General features: G+C 44.2%; 1 protein-coding gene across 1 annotated transcript in view; it reads right to left on the minus strand.

Moving 5' to 3' along the window:
* The window catches only part of Sap-r (Saposin-related), a 1093325-nt gene that overhangs the window by 788882 nt on the left and 280808 nt on the right, over nucleotides 1-23635 (minus strand). The window contains exon 6 of the mRNA XM_068351162.1: nucleotides 3463-3604. Coding sequence (XP_068207263.1) covers nucleotides 3463-3604 — 142 coding nt within the window. The remainder of the gene's footprint in view (nucleotides 1-3462; nucleotides 3605-23635) is intronic.

Consider the following 23635-nt stretch of genomic DNA (forward strand, 5'->3'; position numbering starts at 1 on the left):
TAGTACCCGGCGGCACTAGCCGAGAGAGAGAAGGCAAGGAGTGAAGGGTACCTTATTGGACGTGTATCAACAGTAAATAAGGGTGTAAGTACTCAGTCTTACTGCCTTCCTCCAAAATGAGGGTTCAAATGGAAGGGGAGAATGTATCATTCAAGCTTCCACCCAAACACAAACCATTGCCGGTCTCTGCCGGCCACTGGTATGTGAATAGCAGTCAGAGGGAGGACTGAAGAACACTACAGTAAAGGGGTCTCCTGCCGGCAGCTGGCCCAGCCGGCACAGTCTTTCCCGGAGCCATGCGTCCATAAGGGAAAGCTGAGTGACTAAGCCACTGCATGTAGGAGCCACAGCTGCCCCACAACCTGCCGGCAAGCGGGAGATTGTAGGACGACGGCCAAAGGGTTGCGATGGCTAGGCCATCACTAAAGGACAGAGGGGGGAGGGAAAAGGGTCCTGTATGAGGTGTGGAAAGAGCCGGCAGGGTTGCCGGTCCTACCACACTCTTAAGAAACTCTGTTTCAGTATTGGCGCCATCCCAGGCAGCAGGAAAATATCTATTCTCCAGCCTAGGGTCTGCCAATACAGTTAAGGGGCCGGCAGCAAACTTGCCGCCTCCTCTCAACAAGTGAGAAACAGAGTTCCAGTGCCGGCGCCATCCTAGGCGGCAGAAGAATATCTATTCTTCAGCCTAGGGTCTGCTAGCACAGGAATAGTCTACTAGACCGCAGGGAGAAGGTGGCAGCATCATACAACCACTTGAAGTGTGGCCTAGGGAGGTCTAGCCTCCTATGCCGGCAGCCTAGTCCGACAGGGGAATGACTATTCACCCTGCCGGCCGGCTGCCGGAAAAAGACTATATACTCTGAGGTTCTGACCAAAACCCAAAACCTGCTATCTGCGGCTAAGGAAAAGGGCAAAAAAACCTAGCCTAGTCATGCCTGAATGACAACTCGAGGCATGGCCAACTAGGGTTGTAGCCTAAGGCTACACTCAGAGGGAAGGGGGATTACCCTTAAATCTCCACTGGAGACCAGTATCGGTTTATATAATAATTCTAGGAGATATCTATCTCCGCCTGAATTGATAAAATGATACACGAGGGTAACCGGGAAACATGTATGAAAGTATACTAAAGCCCCTAGGCTAGTAGCCTAGTGGCGGGTGAGAATCGACTACCTTAATCGCCGAAACACTTTCGTATACAATCTCAGAAGAGTAATATTTATATGCGATCAATGTATCTTACACGTATAAATTGCCTAAATAGCATCATTTAATTGTTATTACACTAGGAATGTCTATTATATCAAGCATAGGCTAGGAAGCCAAGCGGCAAGCAAGGTTCGGTTACCTAAATCGCCGAAATTATCAAAAATACAATCGGCATAATATAATTAACTCCTGGCAATGAAGACTGAATGGCTTCAAGATATTCATGCTATTAATATCGGGAAAGTCATTCCGGCTAACTAAATAACTCATGCGTAATGAACGACAGCACCCATGACGCATCCGGTTCAGGCAAAAGCTCTCTCACTTAAATTAACCTAATTTCACTGTGAAGCAAGAGCTAAAATTTATACAATGTAGAGATCAAATACTCAACTTTCCAGAGACAGAAGAGACTGGAGATTGCATGATAAATCCAAAAAGTAGAGCATACACAAAAGAGCAATAGGGAAAATCACCGAGCTGTAGCGCTACACTTATAGGAATAAAACACGGCGGCAACGATGGCGCCATCTGGATACTCAAGGTAGTAACGGAGGAAGGGTACCTTGATAACGGCTCCCCTTCTATTTTTGCCACTTTACCCCTCGAAGCGAAAACGCTATTCTGGGTGAAGATTGCTATGTGTCGTATCAAGATATATGTCCCTTGATATTATGCGATAACCTTAAGAGAAATTTTAAGGATATTCGTGCCATGAGTTAGAATTCTGGAGACCTAAAGGTAAATTCTCTGGGAATATCACTGTAGTCAAATATACCCTAGGAAGCTACTTATAGGATCCTTCTATCAGGACGACATGGCCTGAGCCCAAAAATACCACTAGCAAGGTAAGACACATGTCCAAGAATCTTGGCAAAGATGAAATCCTAGGTAAAACAATACTGTAGTTACTCTTGACTTCCCAGCTTTAGGAGGCTTAGGAGGAGAGGCCTGCTTGGAGCAATTAGATATTCCTAAATCTGGAGGGGGGGGGGGGGGGGAAACAAAGCCGAAGCAGTTAGACCACCTTCATAGTACAGATGGCAAATCTCTCAACTCATCCCAGGCACTCTTTAGAGGAGTTTTCTGCTGAGGACCCCTAGGTGTACAAAGAAAGTCTTTCTCGATAGAACGAGTCGGAGACTGGTAATCAGGATCTACCAGCAAGACTGCCTCGGTACGAGGGATGTGACAGGCTCAACTCCAAGGTCACTACAGGAATGAAATGCTTCCACTGTTCTGATAGGAGACACTTCTAAAAGAAATATCTTGTCTGCATAATCAGAAAGGTATAAATCCCCTCACAGAGCACTAGTGGGGGTTGGGTGGGATCTACACAAAGAAGCATAGTCTGGAATGCAAGCATCTACTGGATCTGGTTCGGAGAGCGTAGCTGCCAAGTGATCTGCGGTAAGAACAGGTTCAATTTCGTAATGCACCTTACTGACACTGGGAGATCTGTTCACGAAAAAGGGCCAAACCTCAGGGGGATCTTGACATGCAGAACTTCAATGGGGAATAACGTTCAAACCCGAACTTACCTTGCATGTCTTCTCACTACTTAACAAGAGAAGAGGAGGAGAAAGATCTCTCTTGGCTCGCTTCTAGCAAGAACGATATATATCCCATCGGGAGGGTGACCACTCCCTATAATATTCACATGGCGATTCTACCGAACATCTCTTTCTTCTACATGTCAGACATACTGAGAGAGGATTCGCATCTATTTGGCTCATAGAGGTTCTACAATATTGACTATTAAAGCTCAGACAGGAATGCATCGAGGTCGACAAAATCAAAAGGTACACGCACTAACTGCAAATAATTCACACACAAGTGACAAATAACGTCCAAGAAACAAAGACAGAGGCACAAGCAAATACAAGGGTGACGAGCGGGCGATATTGTCTGATCGTAGGACAGAAGGTCGGTGCCTCCTATTGCTAGCATGGCCAGAAGTGTTGTGACTAGACACTTGAGACAAGCGTAATCTGTCATGCAAACCGGCTGCCCAGCAGCATAGCATGATGCAATCTCCCGATTCTTTTTCTTTATTTTTTCTGGCCATAAGAAACACCAGAAGTAACCCCATTAAATGACTCATAAGTTTGTATCAGCATAGGAATAAAAAAAGGTTAAAAAAAAAAGCACCTAATATGACAAAACTATAATGTAAAACAAATAGGGATGGAGGAAATATAAGTTTCCATCCAACACAGAACTTATAAGATTTTCACTACAATTTCTTACCAACAAGGTCACAAAAAGCTTCAGGGGTAAGTTGCTCTGTAAGGAAGTGGTAGATATCGTCGAAATTGGATTCAACCAAAGCTGCACATCCATCAGAGAGAGAGCCTAACTGCCCGCAGATTGCCAAAAGCCTATCCAGCAGCTGTTCAAAAGATTGAATTTTATTACAAAATTTAGGACAAACGTCAGGCACTGGAACCAGTTAAGTAATTCAGTACCATCATAACAATTCAAATTATTTAACAAAATATAAAATCTGATTGGAAACACTTGTTAAAAAAATATATTCACACATCAAAATATCACTCAATATTAGAAAGTTTTTTACTAGAAATTAAGTTTTATGAATACTTACCTGGCAGTTATATATATGTAGCTTAGTCTCTGACTTTCGGCAGATTTTATTCGAAAATCGCGGCAACCGCCTTGTGGAGGTTGTGCGGTTAGGTGGTTAACACCCCTTACAGGGTGGTACTTGGAATCATTCCCGTTTTCTGTTCCTCAGTTCATCTTTGCCCGACCTGTCTCCTGAGGGGAGGTGGGTGGGCCTTAAAATATATATATAACTGCCAGGTAAGTATTCATAAAACTTTGTTTTATCATAAAAAACTCCATTTTTATGAATAGTACTTACCTGGCAGTTATATATATATAGCTGATTCACACATTTGGAGGAGGGAAACAGACAATAAACATCGTTGGGGAAACAACAAGAGAGTTGTAGGAGAAAAAACACCTTGATTCCTTACCTGCTAAGGTATCTGACTTGAAAAGTTACTGCCTCTAGAGTCGTTTTCTCTTAGGAGTGTTCACCCAGGAGCAGACCTGCTATGCTGCAAACAACTCAATCGAGTCTATCAAAGGGGTAGGACCAACAACTTGACTAGACTTCAGAAAACTACCTTTAGCCCATATAATAAAAACCTGCAACCTTACTAAAGCTAACCACCTAACCTTGCAGCATAGATATAAACTATCTACCTAGACTGAGGGAACCATACCACAAGACTAAGTCCTCAGACAATAAAAAAAAACACAAACCCTTATACATGCATAAAAACTAAGGTTGAGTGGGGGTAGTAACTCCTTTGCCTAATGCAGAAGCCGTAGCTACGTATGGGCCCAAGGTATAACACTTGTCATAGTCTACTCTCACCCCTCTGAGGTAATGAGAAGCTAAGACAGAGTTGCTCCTCCAGAAAGTTGCGTCCATGATTAGCCTAACTGACATATTTTTCGGATATGCCAGTGAGGTAGCAATGGCTCTCACTTCATAAGCCCGTACTTTCAACAGGGCGAAGTGTTCCTCCTCACATAAGAGGTGGGCTTCCCTAATATTTTCCCTATGGAAAAAGGACAAAGCGTTCTTTGACAGGGGTCTTTGTGGATCCTTCACTGAACACCATAACGAGTTGGATGCACCCCTCACGTTCTTAGTGTGAGCCAAATAAGCTTTGAGGGCCCTAACTGGGCAGAGGAGTCTTTCCTGCTCTTGACCCACTAGGTTCGTGAGGTGAATGACCTCAAACGTCCTAGGCCAGGGTTTCGAAGGGTTCTCGTTCTTGGCGAGAAAGTCGAACCTTAAGGCACAAACCGCTCCATCCTGATTGAAGCCTACCCGCTTCTCAATCGCCTGGACCTCGCTGACCCTTTTGGCAGTTGCTAGAGTCATAAGGAAGAGGGTTTTCTTTGTTATATCTCAAAGAGAGGCTTGCAAGATAGGTTCAAATTCCTTGGAGCACCACATCCAGGTTCCAAAATGTGGGTCTTAATTATACCTGTTTCGTCATCTCAAAAGACCTAATGAGGTCCTGCAAATCTTTATTTTGGGACAACTCTAGGCCTCTATGCCTAAAGACGGTCGAGAGCATACTCCTGTATCCATTGAAGGTAGATACAGGCAGCATAGCATCCTGTCTGAGGTACAATAAAAAGTCTGCAATCTGGCTCAGAGAGGTAGTGGTTGAGGAAATCTTGTGCCGCCTGCACCAAGCTCTAAAGGTCTCCCACTTAGATTGGTAGACTCTTTGTGAAGAGATCCTGGAGATCTGACAAGCTTCTCGACAGTCTGAAGGCAATCAGTTTGAGAGAGAGGGGGTTTTGATGATACCTCTTGAAGTGGGGCTGTCTGAGAAGATCTGGATTTGCCGAAGTCTTCTAGGGGAGTCCATCAGCATGCCAACCACTTCCGTGAACCATTCCCTTGCAAGCCCGAATGGAGCCACTAGGATCATTCGTCCTGAATCGAGGAGAGCGAATTTCCTGATGACCAGATTGATGATCTTGAACGGGGGAAATGCATACATGTCCATCCTCGTCCAATCCATCTAGAAGGCGACCACTGCTACAGCTTCCTCGTCCGGGACTAGGAAGCAGTAGTTGGGGATCCTCTTGTGCAAGTTGGAGGCGAAAAGGTCTATTACAGGTCTGCCCCACAACTTCCAGAGACTCTGACAGACTCGCGGGTTGAGAGTCCACTCTGTGGGAAGAACTTGTCCCTTCCTGCTGAGCATGTCTGCCCCGAAGTCTCTTTGCCCTTGAACAAAGCTCGCTCGATAAAAAATTTTGTGATCAAAGAGATCGGAACAAAGGCGTCCTTGATCTCGACATTCGATTCGACTAGTGTCATCACGAAGTCCGAGGTTCTCATGTTCAATGGTGATGCCTCATGCTAGATCTTCGACGTCGAGCGTCCTGAAAGACGAGGCGCCAATCGTCCTGTAAGATATGGCACCGATAGTCCTGTAAGACGTGGCGCCAAACGTCCAGGAAAGTGTGGCGCCGATCGTCCTGTAAGATGTGGTGCCGAGGTAAACAGAGCAAGACGCCGAATGTCCTATAAGACGTGGCGCTGAGCGTCCTGGTGTCAGAAGAGACTCGTCTTGTTGACAGGAAGACCCAATTCTTCTGATAGGCTCAACGTTATCTGAAAATCCTTCATGAAGATCGTAAGAATGAGCACTGAGAAGCCAAGCGTCCAGATACAGGGAGGCTCTGATTTCTCTCGAGTGCAGTATTCTGCTACACTTAGCAAAGGTTTCGTGAACATTAGAGGGGCGGAGCTGAGACCAAAACACACGGCCCAAAATTGACACATTCTTCCCCCTTTCCTCCTTGTAAACAAACCTCAGATAAAGTTTGATTGCATAGCCTGCCTCTTAGACTCCTCTCTAGATCTGGGAGAGAGATCTATTGGAGCTAAAACTAAAGGAGGTTTCCCTATAAAAGAAAATTGTAATCCTCCTTCAAAAGATGTACTGACCAAAAGTCTGCTCTCCTCTTCCCCAAAGATTGCCAGAAGTTGTGTAGTCTGGCTCTACTTCCTGAAGGCGAAAGCAGTCAAACTCTGCTTCACCCTGTGACCAGGTTGACAGGAGTCTTTTTATAGTTCATGATTTCGATGTCTCCATGGAGAACTTTGACTTCTGAACGAAGGCGTTAAGAGCAGTTACGTCCAGGACCGGACAAAAGCCTACCTCTCCCAAAAGAAAGACATTTGATGTTGCAAAGTCTGTTTGGCAGAATGGTCATATTGGAGTAACTAACAAAGGAGGATTCACTAGGAAAAAGATTTCGCATCCATCCTATAGTAAAAGCACGACCAAAGGTCTGCTCTCTCCTCTCCCAGGCTCGCCAGAAGTACAGTAGGGTCCCGAATTACACGTGTTCTAATTACGGGATTCCTCAATTACGCGATCGAGTTTTTAAAAATTAATTTTCCTATATCTGCGAGGAGCATTCTAAATCCGCGAGTCAAGCACAGCGAAGCGTAGGAAATCTATTGTTTTCTTAATTGTATTGGGGGGGGGGTGATGGTTCCCCGATGTCTGAGAAGGGGGGGGGGGAGAATGTGAGAGAAAGATTTCTGTTCAAACATTTTAAGACTAGTTTTGGATGAAAAATGTTAAGGTTTGCCCATCTGTTGTGTGAACTTGTCGCTAGGCCTAGCCTAACTGTCCAACACCTATATGTATAATATTCCATATTTGTACTAATTAATTTCTATACTTACGTTGTGATTATGGTGAAAAATCCTTATTCATTAAACTTTAAATTAAAAACCATCAAAATAAAGACTATTTTATATCATGCTACTGCCAAACATGTCACCACAACCAAACCCATTACTTTGTTTAGTACGTTCCATCGCCGATCATAACGAACTCGCTAACCAATTTTAACATCTGTCTATAGGTTAACTTTTGTGGCAAAAGATATCTTACCAGGTACTATGTAATAATAATGTTATAATTAATGTTGTTTTATTTATCCTTAGAAAATCAAAATATATGAAATATGAGCAATTTTGTTTCGTGTCGTTTTTGTTTTCCCTAAAAAAACGCCTTCTTAAAAGGAAAACGTTTTTTTTTTTACGTTTCATCGTCGATCATAAACGCATTTACTCCTGAAAGTGATATTGAAGAGCTTTTACTAAAGATGTTATTATAAATAAAGATTATAAATAGGTGGTAAAATATCTATAATTAAAGTGTAGCAGCATCAAGAAATGTTGGGGTTCGCCCTTTACATAAGAATGTACTGTACATTGGATTAGACAGAACGTAGAAAAAATCAATTAGGGAAAAATCGGTATTCGATATCCTCTTCATCAGCATCGTCAATCGGGCTTTTTATTTTTTTTTTATTCTCAGTCGCTAACTAGTTATCGCACTGCCAAGATCTGCACACATTCCGATAATTCACATTTGAAGGTTTTCTGGGAGAGGATGGATAGAGAAAATACCGAACTATATAAAATGTTTTTTTTAACCTGTTAAGCGTCACCCACGTGATAAACCGTTCACCACGATCTACTCGGTACCGTCTTCAACTGTATATTCCGTTCATGACTTTAATTGCCTTTTACAAGCCGTCAGTCTTGTGATGTTACTTTACTCGTATAGTAAGTATAGGATCACCACTTGGCAACACACTCAGCATATGGGGACTGTGAATAGAAACTTATATGATGTCTGGCAACTATTTTTCTGAAGGTAGCTTGATGTTACAAAACTGTGGTTTCCTATCAGTGCGCTCGGGCGTTCATGCATAAGTGGTTATTTGTTGTTCCCTTTGTAATGAAAAGGTCTAAAGAGGAAGGTTATTTCTTTAGATGAAATAAATGATATTCTTGTTGTGGAATTTGATAATGATAACCTGTTTGATAATGAGAGCACTAGTTCTGAATCCTCCAGTGATGAGTATCTTGAAGAAACAAAGTTTTCTTTCGATGCCGAAAGCGAAAATGACTTCTCATTACCGAATGACTGGACAACGAAATTTCACAAAACTATAACGGGAAAGGAAACGCCGAGAGAGAGAGAGAGAGAGAGAGAGAGAGAGAGAGAGAGAGAGAGAGAGAGAGAGAGAGAGAGAGAGAGAGAGAGAGAATAGAGTGGATAAATAATGTACAAATGTATGACGAACATATTTGAAAACTATACAGGAAACGATATGAAGAGAGAGAGAGAGAGAGAGAGAGAGAGAGAGAGAGAGAGAGAGAGAGAGAGAGAGAGAGAGAGGAGACCTATCCCTTTCCTTTTGTTGCTTATCCAGGCGTAAGATTTACGATTGAAGATAAAAAGAACCCATTAGAATATTCAGTATTATGTAGCCATTTGAAATTAAATAATAGTAGTATTAATTGTTTTTTTTACTCAACCATTTAATTAATATCCCTACTTTTAACTATAATTACGAATTATAAGCATAAAGAAATTATATTAACTTTGAAAAATTATCATTAGTGAAATGACCGCCCAGGGCAAAAAAAGCGTGATTATCGTACAGCAGCCTAGGGCACACTTGCGCCTACTGGCCGTGTTTACGTGTGGGAGTGTCATCATGGATATACAGTACTATACTGTAATTTTTAACTATTGCTAGATACGTACTGTATCAAACCTTAAAAACCCTTTTTTGTTTTTTGTATCTATAGGAAATAATTCTACATCATTCGGAAAATACTGAAAACAGTAAGCTATGCATAGTACAGTAGTAAATACTACAGTCAGAAAATTATCAAAACTTTAACAACTTTTTATTGTTTTATTTATCCATAAAAGAAATTTTGTACAGTATTTTATAAAAAAAAAATCTATAAGAAGGATTCCTTACAGTATTGTTAAGATAAAAGCTACAGTATATATATATATATATATATATATATATATTTATATATATATATATATATACATACATACATACACACACACAGTGTATATACAGTAAATATATAGCTAGAAAGCTAGAAATGAAGTGAAAAAAAAATTGACGGGTAGGTTGCTGTTTGCTGCCATGATGTGTTTCGAAATATACGAATTTCCAATTACACGAGGCCTTTCATCGACCAAATTCTCGCATAATTCAGGACCCTACTGTAGTTAAGTCTGGCTCCTACTGTTGTCTGTGCAGTTTAGAGAAAAAGCATGCAGAAACTTTCTTGCTGATTAAGACACCAAAACCTGTGTCTTTGACCAACTCTTGAGGGAGAAGAGAGAAAGAAAAGGGGGTGGTGAGTACCTAAATTCTGACTTCTGATTCAAAGTTATCCTGCCTCATTGCCTGTATTCCTTAAGAGACTCAGCTATCCACCCAGGGGGCTGTAAAAAATCTGTGGGGCTGCCACACGGTCCTTGACCTTAATGTGGCTAGACCTCCACCCTTGCTATCCTGGCCTACCTGATAAGGAAGCTGGCTTCATAGGTTTCTGTTTTAAGAATGATTTATTGTTAATTTATTCTCAACATTTATTTATCTCATTATTTCCTTTCCTCACTGGGCTATTTTTCCCTATTGGAGCTTCTTGCTTTTCCAACTAGGGTTGTACCTTGGCTAGAAATAATAATAATAATAATCTTGTACCGGATACACGATCAAGAGGATAGTTTATTCAGAGAAAAATGAAAAAAAAAAAAAGTAATCTTTCCTTGGTCCTTCTGAGACTCTAACCAGTTTCCCATCATCATTAAAGCTCCATTAAAGACCACGTGAAAATTCAGAGGGTGGCGAACATAAAGCAACAAGCCCAAAATAATTTGGAAACTAATCATTGAAAATTTTCATGAGTTTCCAACTAGGGTTGTACCTTGGCTAGAAATAATAATAATAATCTCGTACCAGATACAAGATCTAGATGATAGTTTATTCAGAAAAAAAAAAAAAAAAAAAAAAAAAATCTTTCCTTGGTCCTTCTGAGACTCTAACCAGTTTCCCATCATCGTTAAAGCTCCATTAAAGACCACGTGAAAATTCAGAGGGTGGCGAACATGAAGTAACAGGCCCAAAATAATTAGGAAACTAATCATTAAAAACTTTCATGAGTTTCTAAATTAACTGAAGGATGAAAGGACTTAGGATCTTCTCCTTCTAATAACCTCAAATAATTCAACAGGAGAAAAGTGATCACCAATATCATCTTTTGACAAAGATCTTATAAGACGATCGTCTTGAAAGACGGCGCAGATCGTCCTGAAACATGAGGCGCCGATCGTCCTGAAACACGAGGCGCCGAGCGTCCTGAAAGACGAGGAGCCGAGCGTCCTGAAAGACGAGGCGCCAATTGTCCTGAAAGACGAGGCACCGGGCGTCCTGAAAGACGAGGCGTATATCATCCTGAAAGACGTTGCTTATTTCGTCGTGAAAGATATGGCGCCAATCGTCCTGAAAGATGTGGCGCTGATCGTCCTGAAAGACGAGGCGCTGATCGTCCTGAAAGATGTGGCCACGCTGATCGTCCTGAAACACGAGGCGCCCATTGTCCTGAAAGACGAGGCGCCGATCGTCCTGAAAGACTTAGCGCCGAGCGTTAAAAACGATCAGAGGGTTCTCGTGGCCGACTGGCGCTCTGGGACAAAAACCGTGTATATTGGTTCGTAAGCATTGTTATTATTAGCGAATATCTATGACTTATAGTACTGCTGTTATCAGCAAATGTGATGCAATGGAAGACTCTAACAGCAGTGTTAGTAGCTTAACGTCCAACGCTCTTTGCTTTCCCATGGCATGGGTGAGCGTTCTTGGGAACGTCAACAGGAACGCTCGCGAGGACGTCTGCCCGTGAGCTAACGCCTCTCGTTTCCTTACGCCAATCGACGTTCGTTCTCCTATGGGCCGGGGAGCTTGGAAGAGGTCTAAGGCTAGGAAAATGACGTCCACTGTGCTGAATGAATTCACTGCCCTAATTTAGCACTGAAACTTGCACTTTTAAAATCTTCCACAAAAGACCATAAATAGTCCTGCCCGTTGTGAGAGAACTTTTTCTTCTGCCACGGGCTTAAATGAGAATGCAATATCACCTCTAGTACTTGCTATATAAATTGTAACAAAATATTTTTATAAAATATTAAACTGACATTTTCATAATAAAATAAATTTTCAAACATACTTACCCGGCGGTCACACAAAAATAACCACCGGGCAGGTGTTGTGTTTAAAAATAAATGTTGAACACACTCACCCGGTAGTTACATATAACAACCGGTAAAATTAAATGTCATAATTACCTACCCCGTAGTTACATACAACCACCGGGAAAGCTATATGTAAATGTAAACAACCCTTAAATAATTGTTCCCGATAAAAAGTGATTTGCTACACTTTACAATTGGAACATATATATATGAATATACGACTAATACTAGAATTCCCAATATCGAAAAGAACGCTACCCAGACATGTTGGGACTGCATCGACTGTCATGAGAACTACACATCGTAATTTAACCATACGCTAGTTTTATTTAATCTTTGAAAATAGATCGATGATTTAAAGAACGAATACTAATTGGACAAATATTTTCTTAAAAATTTTACATTAAAAGTTGAAAACTTATTATAATATAGAATTTCCATTCTTTACAAGAAAAAGCAAATAAAGAATATGCAAGTCATACAAAGTATGTACTATGTACTGTAGATTACGTCACACGACAGCGACGTCAAAGAGTTGGCGGAACGTATATCTGCCATCAGGTTTATTAAAAATGTAGGTTCATTTTACAGAAGGGGTAAAAGCACTCCCAATCCTACCTTTTTAAAGATACGAACAAAATTAAAACACTAACACTCAGTAAAAATAAAACCCAACCAGCGAAGGCTAAAAGAAAATTGTACAGCACCAAGATAACTGTGATATACAGGTATACAGCGAGAGAAAAATCCAATGATATAACTGATATGTGATTGGAAAAACTCTTAATGGCAGACCAACGATGTTGTCGATCGGACCGGCAGAGATGAACTGAGGAACAGAAAACGGGAATGATTCCAAGTACCACCCTGTAAGAGGTGTTAACCACCTAACAGCACAACCTCCACAAGGCGGTTGCCGCAATTTTCGAATAAATTCTGCCGAAAGTCGGAGACTAAGCTACATATATACAACTGCCAGGTAAGTACTCTTCATAAAAATACGTATTTCAAGTGGATTCCCAGCCAGGATCAACATACATTAAATTCCACATCTACAATTTCTGAAACAGATTTACACTAAAATGGTATTTCAGGGCATAAATATTTTTTTCAGACATTGAAAAAGGAGTTACTTGATTTAAGTGGAGGATAACATCCTCTATGAAAGGCCAAGAAACTTTATTTGAATATCTTAATAAATACAAGAGATATAGCTCATTTTTCATTATGATGTCATCCTAAAAATGTAGTTTGCATTTGCAAGTTTGTCAGATATATCATATGTACAGTCAGCCTGCGCTATAAGCGAGTTTATATTTCAAACTATTACTTAACTGTATCAAATAATCATGCATGTAATATGACAAATTTGAAAGTAATTTGTATTTTTCCTAACCATACAAACCTTAGCGATTTACATTGGGTTTACCTTTTAGCGTAGCTGAAATGGCGAGCCATTAGAATTTAACGAGGGTGTATTACCCCCGCGCTAGCTACCGGGGTGTGTGTGTGTGTGTGTGTGTGTGTGTGTGTGTGTGTGTGTGTGGTAGCTAGCTACCCCCCCCCCCCCCACACACCGGTGAAGCTCACTTTCACTTAGAGGTAGGACTTGTCTTGGGGGACAGGGCTGGCAGGCAAATATGTGTAAATAGCTAAGGTTTGTATGGTTAGGAAAAATACAAATTACCTTCGAATTTGTCATTTGTTCCGTAACCGAAATACAAACCACACTATTTACATTAGGTGACTTACCCCTTAGGTAGGGTGGAAAGTCCCCAGCCTTACTGGCTTTGGCTTTACCCGGGGACTCAGAATCCGAGTGAGTCGCACTCGAGAAAAGGAGTCCCTGCACCTCACAAGTTCCTTGCTCCACAAGGAACCATGTGGCCTACATAAGCTTGTGTGTGAAGGAAGAAGTGTGACCCATCCTAGACAGTTGACCTGGAGTTCCAGAAGGAACTCTGGGTTAGGACGTTCCCAATACCACCTCGTCAGGGTATGGGACGCGACAGTATTGACTCAATACTCGGAACACAAGGAAGCATGGTTTACCTGCAGAGGTTCGAGGTCAGCTATCCAGAGACCAGGATGCTGCTTCTCAGTAGAGGGGATGATGAAGAAAGAAGTAAGGGCCAGACATACTTCTTTCGTTCATGCAGACTAAAACCTGAAAACAATGCCCTCAACCTTCTGCTACCTGTCCAAAAAGGAGCGGTTGCCGCAATTTTCGAATAAATTCTGTTGAAAGTCAGAGACTAAGCTACATATATACAACTGCCAGGTAAGTAATCTTCATAAAAATACGTATTTCAAGTGGATTCCCAACCAGTATCAACATACATTAAAATCCACATCTACAATTTCTGAAACAGATTTACACTAAAATGGTATTTCAGATGATAAATATTTTTTTCAGACATTGAAAAAGGAGTTACTTGATATATGTGGAGGATAACATCCTCTATGAAAGGCCAAGAAACTTTATTTGAATATCTTAATAAATACAAGAGATATAGCTAATTTTTCATTATGATGTCATCCTAAAAATGTAGTTTGCATTTGCAAGTTTATCAGATGTATCATATGTACAGTCAGCCTGCGCTGTAAGCGAGTTTATATTTCAAACTATTACTTAACTATATCAAATAATCATGCATGTAATATGACAAATTCGAAAGTAATTTGTATTTTTCCTAACCATACAAACCTTAGCTATTTACATTGGGTTTACCTTTTAGCGTAGCTGAAATGGCGAGCCATTAGAATTTAACGAGGGTGTATTACCCCCGCGCTAGCTACCGGGGTGTGTGTGTGTGTGTGTGTGTGTGTGTGTGTGTGTGTGGTAGCTAGCTACCCCGCCCCCCTCACACACTGGTGAAGCTCACTTTCACTTAGAGGTAGGACTTGTCTTGGGGGACAGGGCTGGCGGGCATATATGTGTAAATAGCTAAGGTTTGTATATTTAGGAAAAATACAAATTACCTTCGAATTTGTCATTTGTTCCGTAACCGAAATACAAACCTCACTATTTACATTGGGCGACTTACCCCTTAGGTAGGGTGGAAAGTCCCCAGCCTTACTGGCTTTGGCTTTACCCGGGGACTCAGAATCCGAGTGAGTCGCACTCGAGAAAAGGAGTCCCTGCACCTCACAAGTTCCTTGCTCCGCAAGGAACCGTGTGGCCTACATAAGCTTGTGTGTGAAGGAAGAAGTGTGACCCATCCTAGACAGTTGACCTGGAGTTCCTTCTGGGTTAGGACGTTCCCAATACCACCTCGTCAGGGTATGGGACGCGACAGTATTGACTCAATACTCGGAACACAAGGAAGCATGGTTTACCTGCAGAGGTTCGAGGTCAGCTATGCAGAGACCAGGAAGCTGCTTCTCAGTAGAGGGGATGATGAAGAAAGAAGTAAGGGCCAGACATACTTCTTTCGTTCATGCAGACTAAAACCTGAAAACAATGCCCTCAACCTTCTGCTACCTGTCCAAAAAGGAGCGGTTGCCGCAATTTTCGAATAAATTCTGCCTTAAGTCGGAGACTAAGCTACATATATACAACTGCCAGGTAAGTACTTTTCATAAAAATACGTATTTCAAGTGGATTCCCAACCAGGATCAACATACATTAAAATCCACATCTACAATTTCTGAAACAGATTTACACTAAAATGGTATTTCAGATGATAAATATTTTTTTCAGACATTGAAAAAGGAGTTACTTGATATATGTGGAGGATAACATCCTCTATGAAAGGCCAAGAAACTTTATTTGAATATCTTAATAAATACAAGAGATATAGCTCATTTTTCATTATGATGTCATCCTAAAAGTGTAGTTTGCATTTGCAAGTTTGCCAGATGTATCTTATGTACAGTCAGCCTGCGCTGTAAGCGAGTTTATATTTCAAACTATTACTTAACTGTATCAAATAATCATGCATGTAATATGACAAATTCGAAGGTAATTTGTATTTTTCCTAACCATACAAACCTTAGCTATTTACATAGGGTTTACCTTTTAGCGTAGCTGAAATGGCGAGCCATTAGAATTTAACGAGGGTGTATTACCCCCGCGCTAGCTACCGGGGTGTGTGTGTGTGTGTGTGTGTGTGTGTGTGTGTGTGTGTGTGTGTGTGTGGTAGCTAGCTAACCCCACCCCCCCCCTCACACACCGGTGAAGCTCACTTTCACTTAGAGGTAGGACTTGTCTTGGGGGACAGAGCTGGCGGGCAAATATGTGTAAATAGCTAAGGTTTGTATATTTAGGAAAAATACAAATTACCTTCGAATTTGTCATTTGTTCCGTAACCGAAATACAAACCACACTATTTACATTAGGTGACTTACCCCTTAGGTAGGGTGGAAAGTCCCCAGCCTTACTGGCTTTGGCTTTACCCGAGGACTCGGAATCCGAGTGAGTCGCACTCGAGAAAAGGAGTCCCTGCACCTCACAAGTTCCTTGCTCCGCAAGGAACCGTGTGGCCTACATAAGCTTGTGTGTGAAGGAAGAAGTGTGACCCATCCTAGACAGTTGACCTGGAGTTCCTTCTGGGTTAGGACGTTCCCAATACCACCTCGTCAGGGTATGGGACGCGACAGTATTGACTCAATACTCTGAACACAAGGAAGCATGGTTTACCTGCAGAGGTTCGAGGTCAGCTATGCAGAGACCAGGAAGCTGCTTCTCAGTAGAGGGGATGATGAAGAAAGAAGTAAGGGCCAGACATACTTCTTTCGTTCATGCAGACTAAAACCTGAAAACAATGCCCTCAACCTTCTGCTAAAACCTGAAAACAATGCCCTCAACCTTCTGCTAAAACCTGAAAACAATGCCCTCAACCTTCTGCTAAAACCTGAAAACAATGCCCTCAACCTCCTGCTACCTGTCCAAAAAGGAGCCTGAGGTTAGACCAGCTGTTGTGTAGCCACCCCAGAGCGATAGAAAATGTATCAAAACTCCTGTGGGTCACGCCCTGCAGGAAGCGGGCTGCGAAGGTCATTAGACGCTTCAAGACTCCAGCTTGTAACACCCGTGTCACAAAGTAGTATTACTCGAAGGCGAGGGACGTTGCGATGTAGCCGACATCGTGCTGTAGGGCGACGTGACGGGGGAGGGTCTGGAGTCAGGTCGAGATGAATGTCCTTGAGTCCGAGCTGAAGAGGTATACTGGTGACTCTCCCCCGTGTCCTTCTTGTGCTCCCAAACCAGCTGCAACTGAGGACAAACTGCAGCTGTTCCCATAGCTAACCTCTCGATTCCTTTACTGGCAAGAAGGAGAAGGTTTTGGGACATCAGATACAGAATGGTGACTCGAAATCTTGAAGGAATTGGACCGAAGGGCCGGGACCCCAAGATTCTGAGTCTAGCCAACAACTCAGGAGCGAACCTGAATGTTGTCTTCCCCCATTCCTTAGAAAGGGCGGAGTCTCGTATGAGACCAGGAAGATTGCTCACACACTGACCGCGGCCAGAGTGAGGAGGAGCCCCAAGACGGAATACGATCAGAGGCCTGACGTAAAGGGTCTTGAGAAGATCTCTTAAGGGACTAAAAAGTCCGAGCCATGCTCCAAGTTGGAGGTCTCACTCCGACTACGGCAGGGACGTTCGCAGCTTCGCATGACCGAGGAAAGGTCCAGCGGGAAGGAAAAAGTTATTCCTTTAAACCTGAAGGTCAGGGAAAGGCTGAGCGACAGGCTTCATTGCCGAGAGCGGAAAAGAGTTTCCTCCCGCCGGAAGGCAATAAGATCGTTATTGCTGGGGAAGAGGCCTCAAGGGAAGAGGTATATCTCCCACGACACCAACCACTGAAGACTCTCCACTTCGCCTGAAAGACCCCTGCGGATGATTATCGCAGATGACGCGACCTCCGTCCCGCGACTGTAGCGGGTTGTCTCTTCTTGAGGAGGAAGCGTAGTGTCTCCAGGCATGAAGACGAAGCGACGCCCCGGCTCGTGAAAGATGTTGCAGTGTGGTTGTTTGAGTAGCCTGTGCCGTGGGAGAAGCTCTCCCGGGAGTTCCGTCAGGGGAAGCAGAGGGTCCGGAAACCGTTCTGCACATAGTCCCAGTGGAGCTCTCAGGGCCATTGAAAGGTTGACAGACAACCTGGTCTTGTTGAGACCTATTTTCAACAGACAACAAAGGAGGGAAGACGCAGGCGTCGATGTTGTCCCACCATCACCGGAATGCATCTTGCCAGAGTCTCGGGGTCTGAGACTGGGGGGAAGAACAGCGGAAGCTTGAGGTTCCAAGCTGTCGCGATCAGGTCCCCCAGGCCAGGACTTGCTGGTTACTCAAGGCCAAAGACTCCCAGGTACACTCTTTACGAGGCTCTGCTCGGATAGTCGGAGAGAACATTCCTCTGCACGGAATGAGAAAGTTGATGGTGGTATTGAGAGTATCTCAATTCATCTCAGTATCTCTACTGCAAGATGCGAAGGTGTGAAAATGCGTCCCCTGCTGGTTAGAACACGCCAGAACCATGAAGTCGACGCGCACAGAGCGACTCGGCAGGAGCTGTAGGATCTGTAGAGGGGCCAGACTACGGCCCCTAAGCCTGCCTGAATGATGGAGAGGTATCCTTCAGGTCCTGACCATAGGCCTGGACCGGAACATGCCCCCCCCACCCCCCTTTCTTTGACGAGTCAGAGAACAGCATAAAAAATGTGGGGAAAGGACGAGAATATCCACTCCCATCAAGAGGTTCCATAGGTCAACACCCATTGCAGGTCTAATCGTTTCGCTAGTCCCATAGGGGCCAGAAAGTCAGGTTAATCGTTGCTTTGAAACCACCGGAACTTGGGCCGCCCCACAGGGAACTTATCCTGAGGCGACCGTTCGGAACTTTAGATGGGTCAATGAGGAAAAAAGAACTAGGAAACGTTCCAAGATAGGGCTGAAAGCTCTGCTTGACTGAGAACAGGTACTGCGACTCTCCTCAGTCTTGCCACAGTCAACTGAAGGAAAGGCTCGGAGGAGGTGGCAACAGAATCTGGCGTCCCCAGGTGGTCACCCATCCAAGTACCGACCAGAACCGACGTTGCTTAACCTCGCTGGACGGACGAGAAGCGGGGTTTCCAACGTGGCTAGATACTCCAGATGTTGAGGCAGAAGAAGAGAAGGCTCCTAGCAAAATACCATGAACCCCCACTCCTGGTAAGTATCCGGAGGCTTGTCCCGGCGCTGAAGAAGGTCGAACACGAACCTACCGGAGTTAACCAGACCTCCAAAAGGCGAAGGAGGCGGAAGCCTGCACCTGAGCGGCCATGAGGAAAGCAAGGAGAGTTTTCTGGGGAAAAAAACCTGCGATGCCACGGCGGGATCGCCACACTGCACCTTAAGCAGGAATACCTGTAGTCTAGGCTGAATTCCACGAGCTTCCTGGAAGATGGATGGAATGGAAACTGAAAGTACCCGTCCTTCCGATCCAGGGCCTAAGGAGTCCTGTCGCCTCGTTACCAGTCTGATCGAGTCTGCTGTTCCACGCTGGACGAAGTTTGTTCGACAAACTTGATCAGGGCTGAGAAGTCGACTACGGAACTCCCGTCTCAGATACTTCCTTACAAGAAAGGATCGACTGAAGAAGCAGGGGGTGAAGCCATCGACGATCCTATGGAGGACCTTCTCCTAAGGCAGTGATTCCCAACCTTTTTGTGATCGAGTACCACTTGGAGGTCCCGTACAGTCGCCGCGTACCACCTGGTTCCAGAGAAACTAAATTCGATCAGATACCACTTTACTTCTATAATTGTAAAAATGGAAAACGCAAATCAACTAAGAAAACAACAACTCAATGCGAGGGTTGTATCTGCTTCTTCTCCACCAGCTGGTCAATGCGGGGCATGACTTTGCTCACAGCACATCGGAAATCATGCCCGGGCGCTGCAAGACGGTTCCGGCTCTTCGACTTGATGGCCATAAAGGCTGAGAACCCCTGCTCGCACTCCCACGTCAAGGGGAAAATCAGTAGCTGGGGAACAGCGTGACGGGCTAGCGTCGGGTACGAGGAGGCCATGCTCACCCAGAAGTTTAAAGGAGAGCATTCTTTGTGCTTCCTCATGACCCCGAAAGTGTTCGCGTACCACCTGGAAGGCCCTCGCGTACCACTAGTGGTACGCGTACCACTAGTGGTACGCGTACCACAGCTTGGGAACCACTGTCCCAAGGCATGGATCATTCTGCCCAAACGGGCAAACTCTTGCCAACCCTATGGCATATAGGTTCAGAGTCACTGAATTCGCTGAGAGAGACGGCAGGCGCGATATCCTTGGCTGATCACAGAGATCGTGTAGGAATGGGCATCGGGAAGCTGTCATCCGGATGAGTAACCTTAGGCATCCTCCCAGCGTGAAACCTGCAAGGGGGGGGTGTCAATCCTAGAGTTCGTGAACTCTGTCGCTCTTTCTAGGACTATGCCCCCCCCCCCCCCCCCCCCCCCCCCCCCGGAGAGCCTTCCATGCCCCCTATTCCTGACAGGAGGGAACTGCAATTGGACACCTTGTCTCAGTTGTCGTAGCCGGTCCGATAACTTAGGCCGACGTAGCAGAAAAAAAAGAGGCGCTGGAGCCCTGCAGGGTCTGGAAGAAAGCGCCTTGGAGGAGTGAAAACGGAAGTCGACTTTCTCCACACAGCCGCTGTCTATGTCTCTGTCCTTGGGCACAAACAAACTCTTCTCAAGGATGGAGGGGGGTCTGAGGTTGTCGACATCCACAGATGAGACACCCGAAAGGAAGCCCTCGGTCATTGCGTCCAGATGGTCCAACATCGAGCTTGCCCACAAATTCGATACTTGACGACGAAACGCCAAGGTGCTTGAGCCCGAGAGGAGGAAAGTACCCATGACCTTCCTGTAGCTTCCTTGAACAAAACCTCGGGTCGCAACCGAGGAGGGAAAGGACCTGGTAAGGCCCTTTCACGATATGGAGAAGAGGAAGGGGTAAACCAGTCACCCCTTGGCCGATGGAGAAATCTCGAACGGAAAGCCCCGCCAAAAACCCTTCCAGGGAATGACGGGGAAGGGCTAACACAGGTTCTGGAAAGAAGAATGTTGCTCAGACCTCCCTGAAGATTCTTCCTATTCTTGCATGTGCCATGCTCTGCGTTTACGGGGTGAGGCCGTGTTCAGGAAATACGCTACAGAAGACTCACCAGGCTGGCCATGCTGCGAAACCCCAATGGGAATCGCGGTCGCAATCGCCCTGGCGCTCGCGCGATGGTAAATCAATGGATTGCGCGTGGGCGAACGTGGAAGCGCCCATGCGCGGGCGCGCAGGAACGCAAACGAAGGAGCGCAGAGGGAGGGCGAGCGTGGTAGGAAGGGCGAGAGCTGGTGGTCGGCGAGCCGACGTTCGCGCGAAGAAACGCCGTCGGTCCGCGCGCCGCAACGGCGTCGGTCCGCGCGCCGCAACGGCGTCGGTCCGCGCGCCGCAACGGCGTCGGTCCGCGCGCCGCAACGGCGTCGGTCCGCGCGCCGCAACGGCGTCGGTCCGCGCGACGCAACGGCGTCGGTCCGCGCGACGCATCGGCGTCGGTCCGCGCGACGCATCGGCGTCGGTCCGCGCAACGCAACGGCGTCGGTCCGCGCGACGCAACGCCGGCGGTCCGCGCGACGCAACGCCGTCGGTCCGCGCGACGCAACGCCGTCGGTCCGCGCGACGGGAGTGCAGATGAAGACGAGCATGCTCAGCCCGTAGTCCTTGATCCGGCCGTCACCGCAACCTCAAATGTTTCCAAAAGCCTTCCTTCTCTAAAAGAACTCTTCACAGAGGATGAGATGGAGGAGTTTGAAGGTTTTCTGGGAGAGGATGGATAGAGAAAATACTCCATGAAATGATTTTTAGATGTATTCAGGCAGAAAATTACAGTTATTTATCGTACAGCAGCCAACTGTACACTTGCAGCGAGTGGCATCCGTGTTTGCGTGTGGAAGTTTCATCATGGATATACTGCAATTTTTAACTATAGCTAGATACTGTATTAAATCTTTAATACTGTATTAAATCTTTAAAACTTTTTTTGTATTTTGTATAGAAAAGAATTCTGCAGTATTAGGAAAATACTGTAAACAGTAGGCTATGCACAGTACAGTAGTAAATACTACAGATATAGAAAATTATTAACACTTTAAAAACTTTTTAATGTTTTATTTATCCATAAAAGAAATTTTGTACAGTATTATATGAAAAATCTATAAGAAAGATTTCTTACAAAATTGTTAAGATAAAAACTACAGTAAAGTACTGTACATGTATATGACTAAAAGTGGAGTAAAAAAAAAAAATGACAGGTAGGTTGCCATTTGCCGACGTGTTTTGAAATGTGCGAATTTCCGATTACGTGAGGCCTTTCACCGACCAAATTCTTGCATAATACGGGACTGTATTGTAAGTTATCATAAAAAGCTTGATGGTTGGAAGAAGGAAGAATTTGAGAAGACAGTGAACAGGTGGATTGCCGAAGGTATTTTAGTTCCATGGAAAGAAAAGGTTGAAGTTGGTATCATTCCTCTTGTGACAGTGGAATAGACAACAAAGAATAAGGTGAGACCAGTGCTTGATTTTCGGGAACTTAATGCGAATGTCAAGTGTCAGACTGGTAACGATGCACTACGAAAATGCCGACAAGACAGGTGAGAATGTGTCTGCTATGGATTTGAAGTTGGCATCCCTACAGTTGAGCGTCGACGAAAAATTGTGGCCATATCAACTAGTGAACTATAAGGGCCAGACTTTTTGCCTTATAAGATTGGGATTCGGGTTGAACTCTGCACCACTGATTATGTCTAAAATACTAAAGACTGCATTAAGTAAGGATGAAAAACTAGAGAGAGCAACCAGTTCATATATAGATGACATTCTTGTAAACTAATCGATAGCTTCTGTTGCTGAGATAATTAGACATTTGAATACCTTTGGATTGATAACAAAGTCCCCTGAGTCACTCGATGGAGGTGCTGCTTTAGGATTTTAACTGCAAAGAGTTGGAGAAGAGTGGATGCTTCAGAAAGGTAATAAGGTGCCTGAAGTTGCAGATATGCTTACAGGAGGGAATTGTTTTCAGTTTGTGGTACATTAGTGGGTCATTATCCTATAGCTGGATGATTAAGAGTTGCATGTAGCTACATTAAGAGAAGAGCCTCAGGAGCACATTGGGAGGATCCTGTTAGTGAGCAGTCCATGATGATGATTAAAGAAGTAATTGAGAGAGTAAAGTTAGATGACCCTGCGAGAGGAAACTGGTGTATCCCAAGTGTAAAGCCTGGTGTTGTGTGGTGTGATGCCAGTAAAATTGCTATGGGTGCAGTTTTGGAGATAAATGGCCATATTGCTAGGGATGATGCTTGGCTTGAAATGGAATAGTTGAAAGTCATCATAGGACCATCGACACTATTGCAGAGAGAGGAGGAAAAAGTCCTATAGCAGCAGTATTTTGGTACAACAGCACACTATGATCTGGATAAGATGAATCGTCTGTTCTACAACTTCCAGTGTACAGATATGAGTGGAGGTTATCCTTCAGTAGTCCCAATAAAGCAGATACCAGCCAATTGAATTGAATGATATAAAGTTTTCAGGCATCCTAACATCTAAGGTCATTGACGCCGAGATACCAGCCAAAACACGCCCCTTTTAATTAAGATGGGAGAGGAGATGTGGGTAAAGCCCCCAAACGCCCGTTGTACTACTCAATAGCGTAAAGGGACTGTCACTCATGTGAACTCTTTGAATATTTCTGTTGATGGAGTCCAAAGGCATGTGTTGGA

The sequence above is a fragment of the Palaemon carinicauda genome, chromosome 27 (assembly GCF_036898095.1).
Source record: "Palaemon carinicauda isolate YSFRI2023 chromosome 27, ASM3689809v2, whole genome shotgun sequence".
Taxonomy (NCBI): Eukaryota; Metazoa; Arthropoda; class Malacostraca; order Decapoda; family Palaemonidae; genus Palaemon; species Palaemon carinicauda.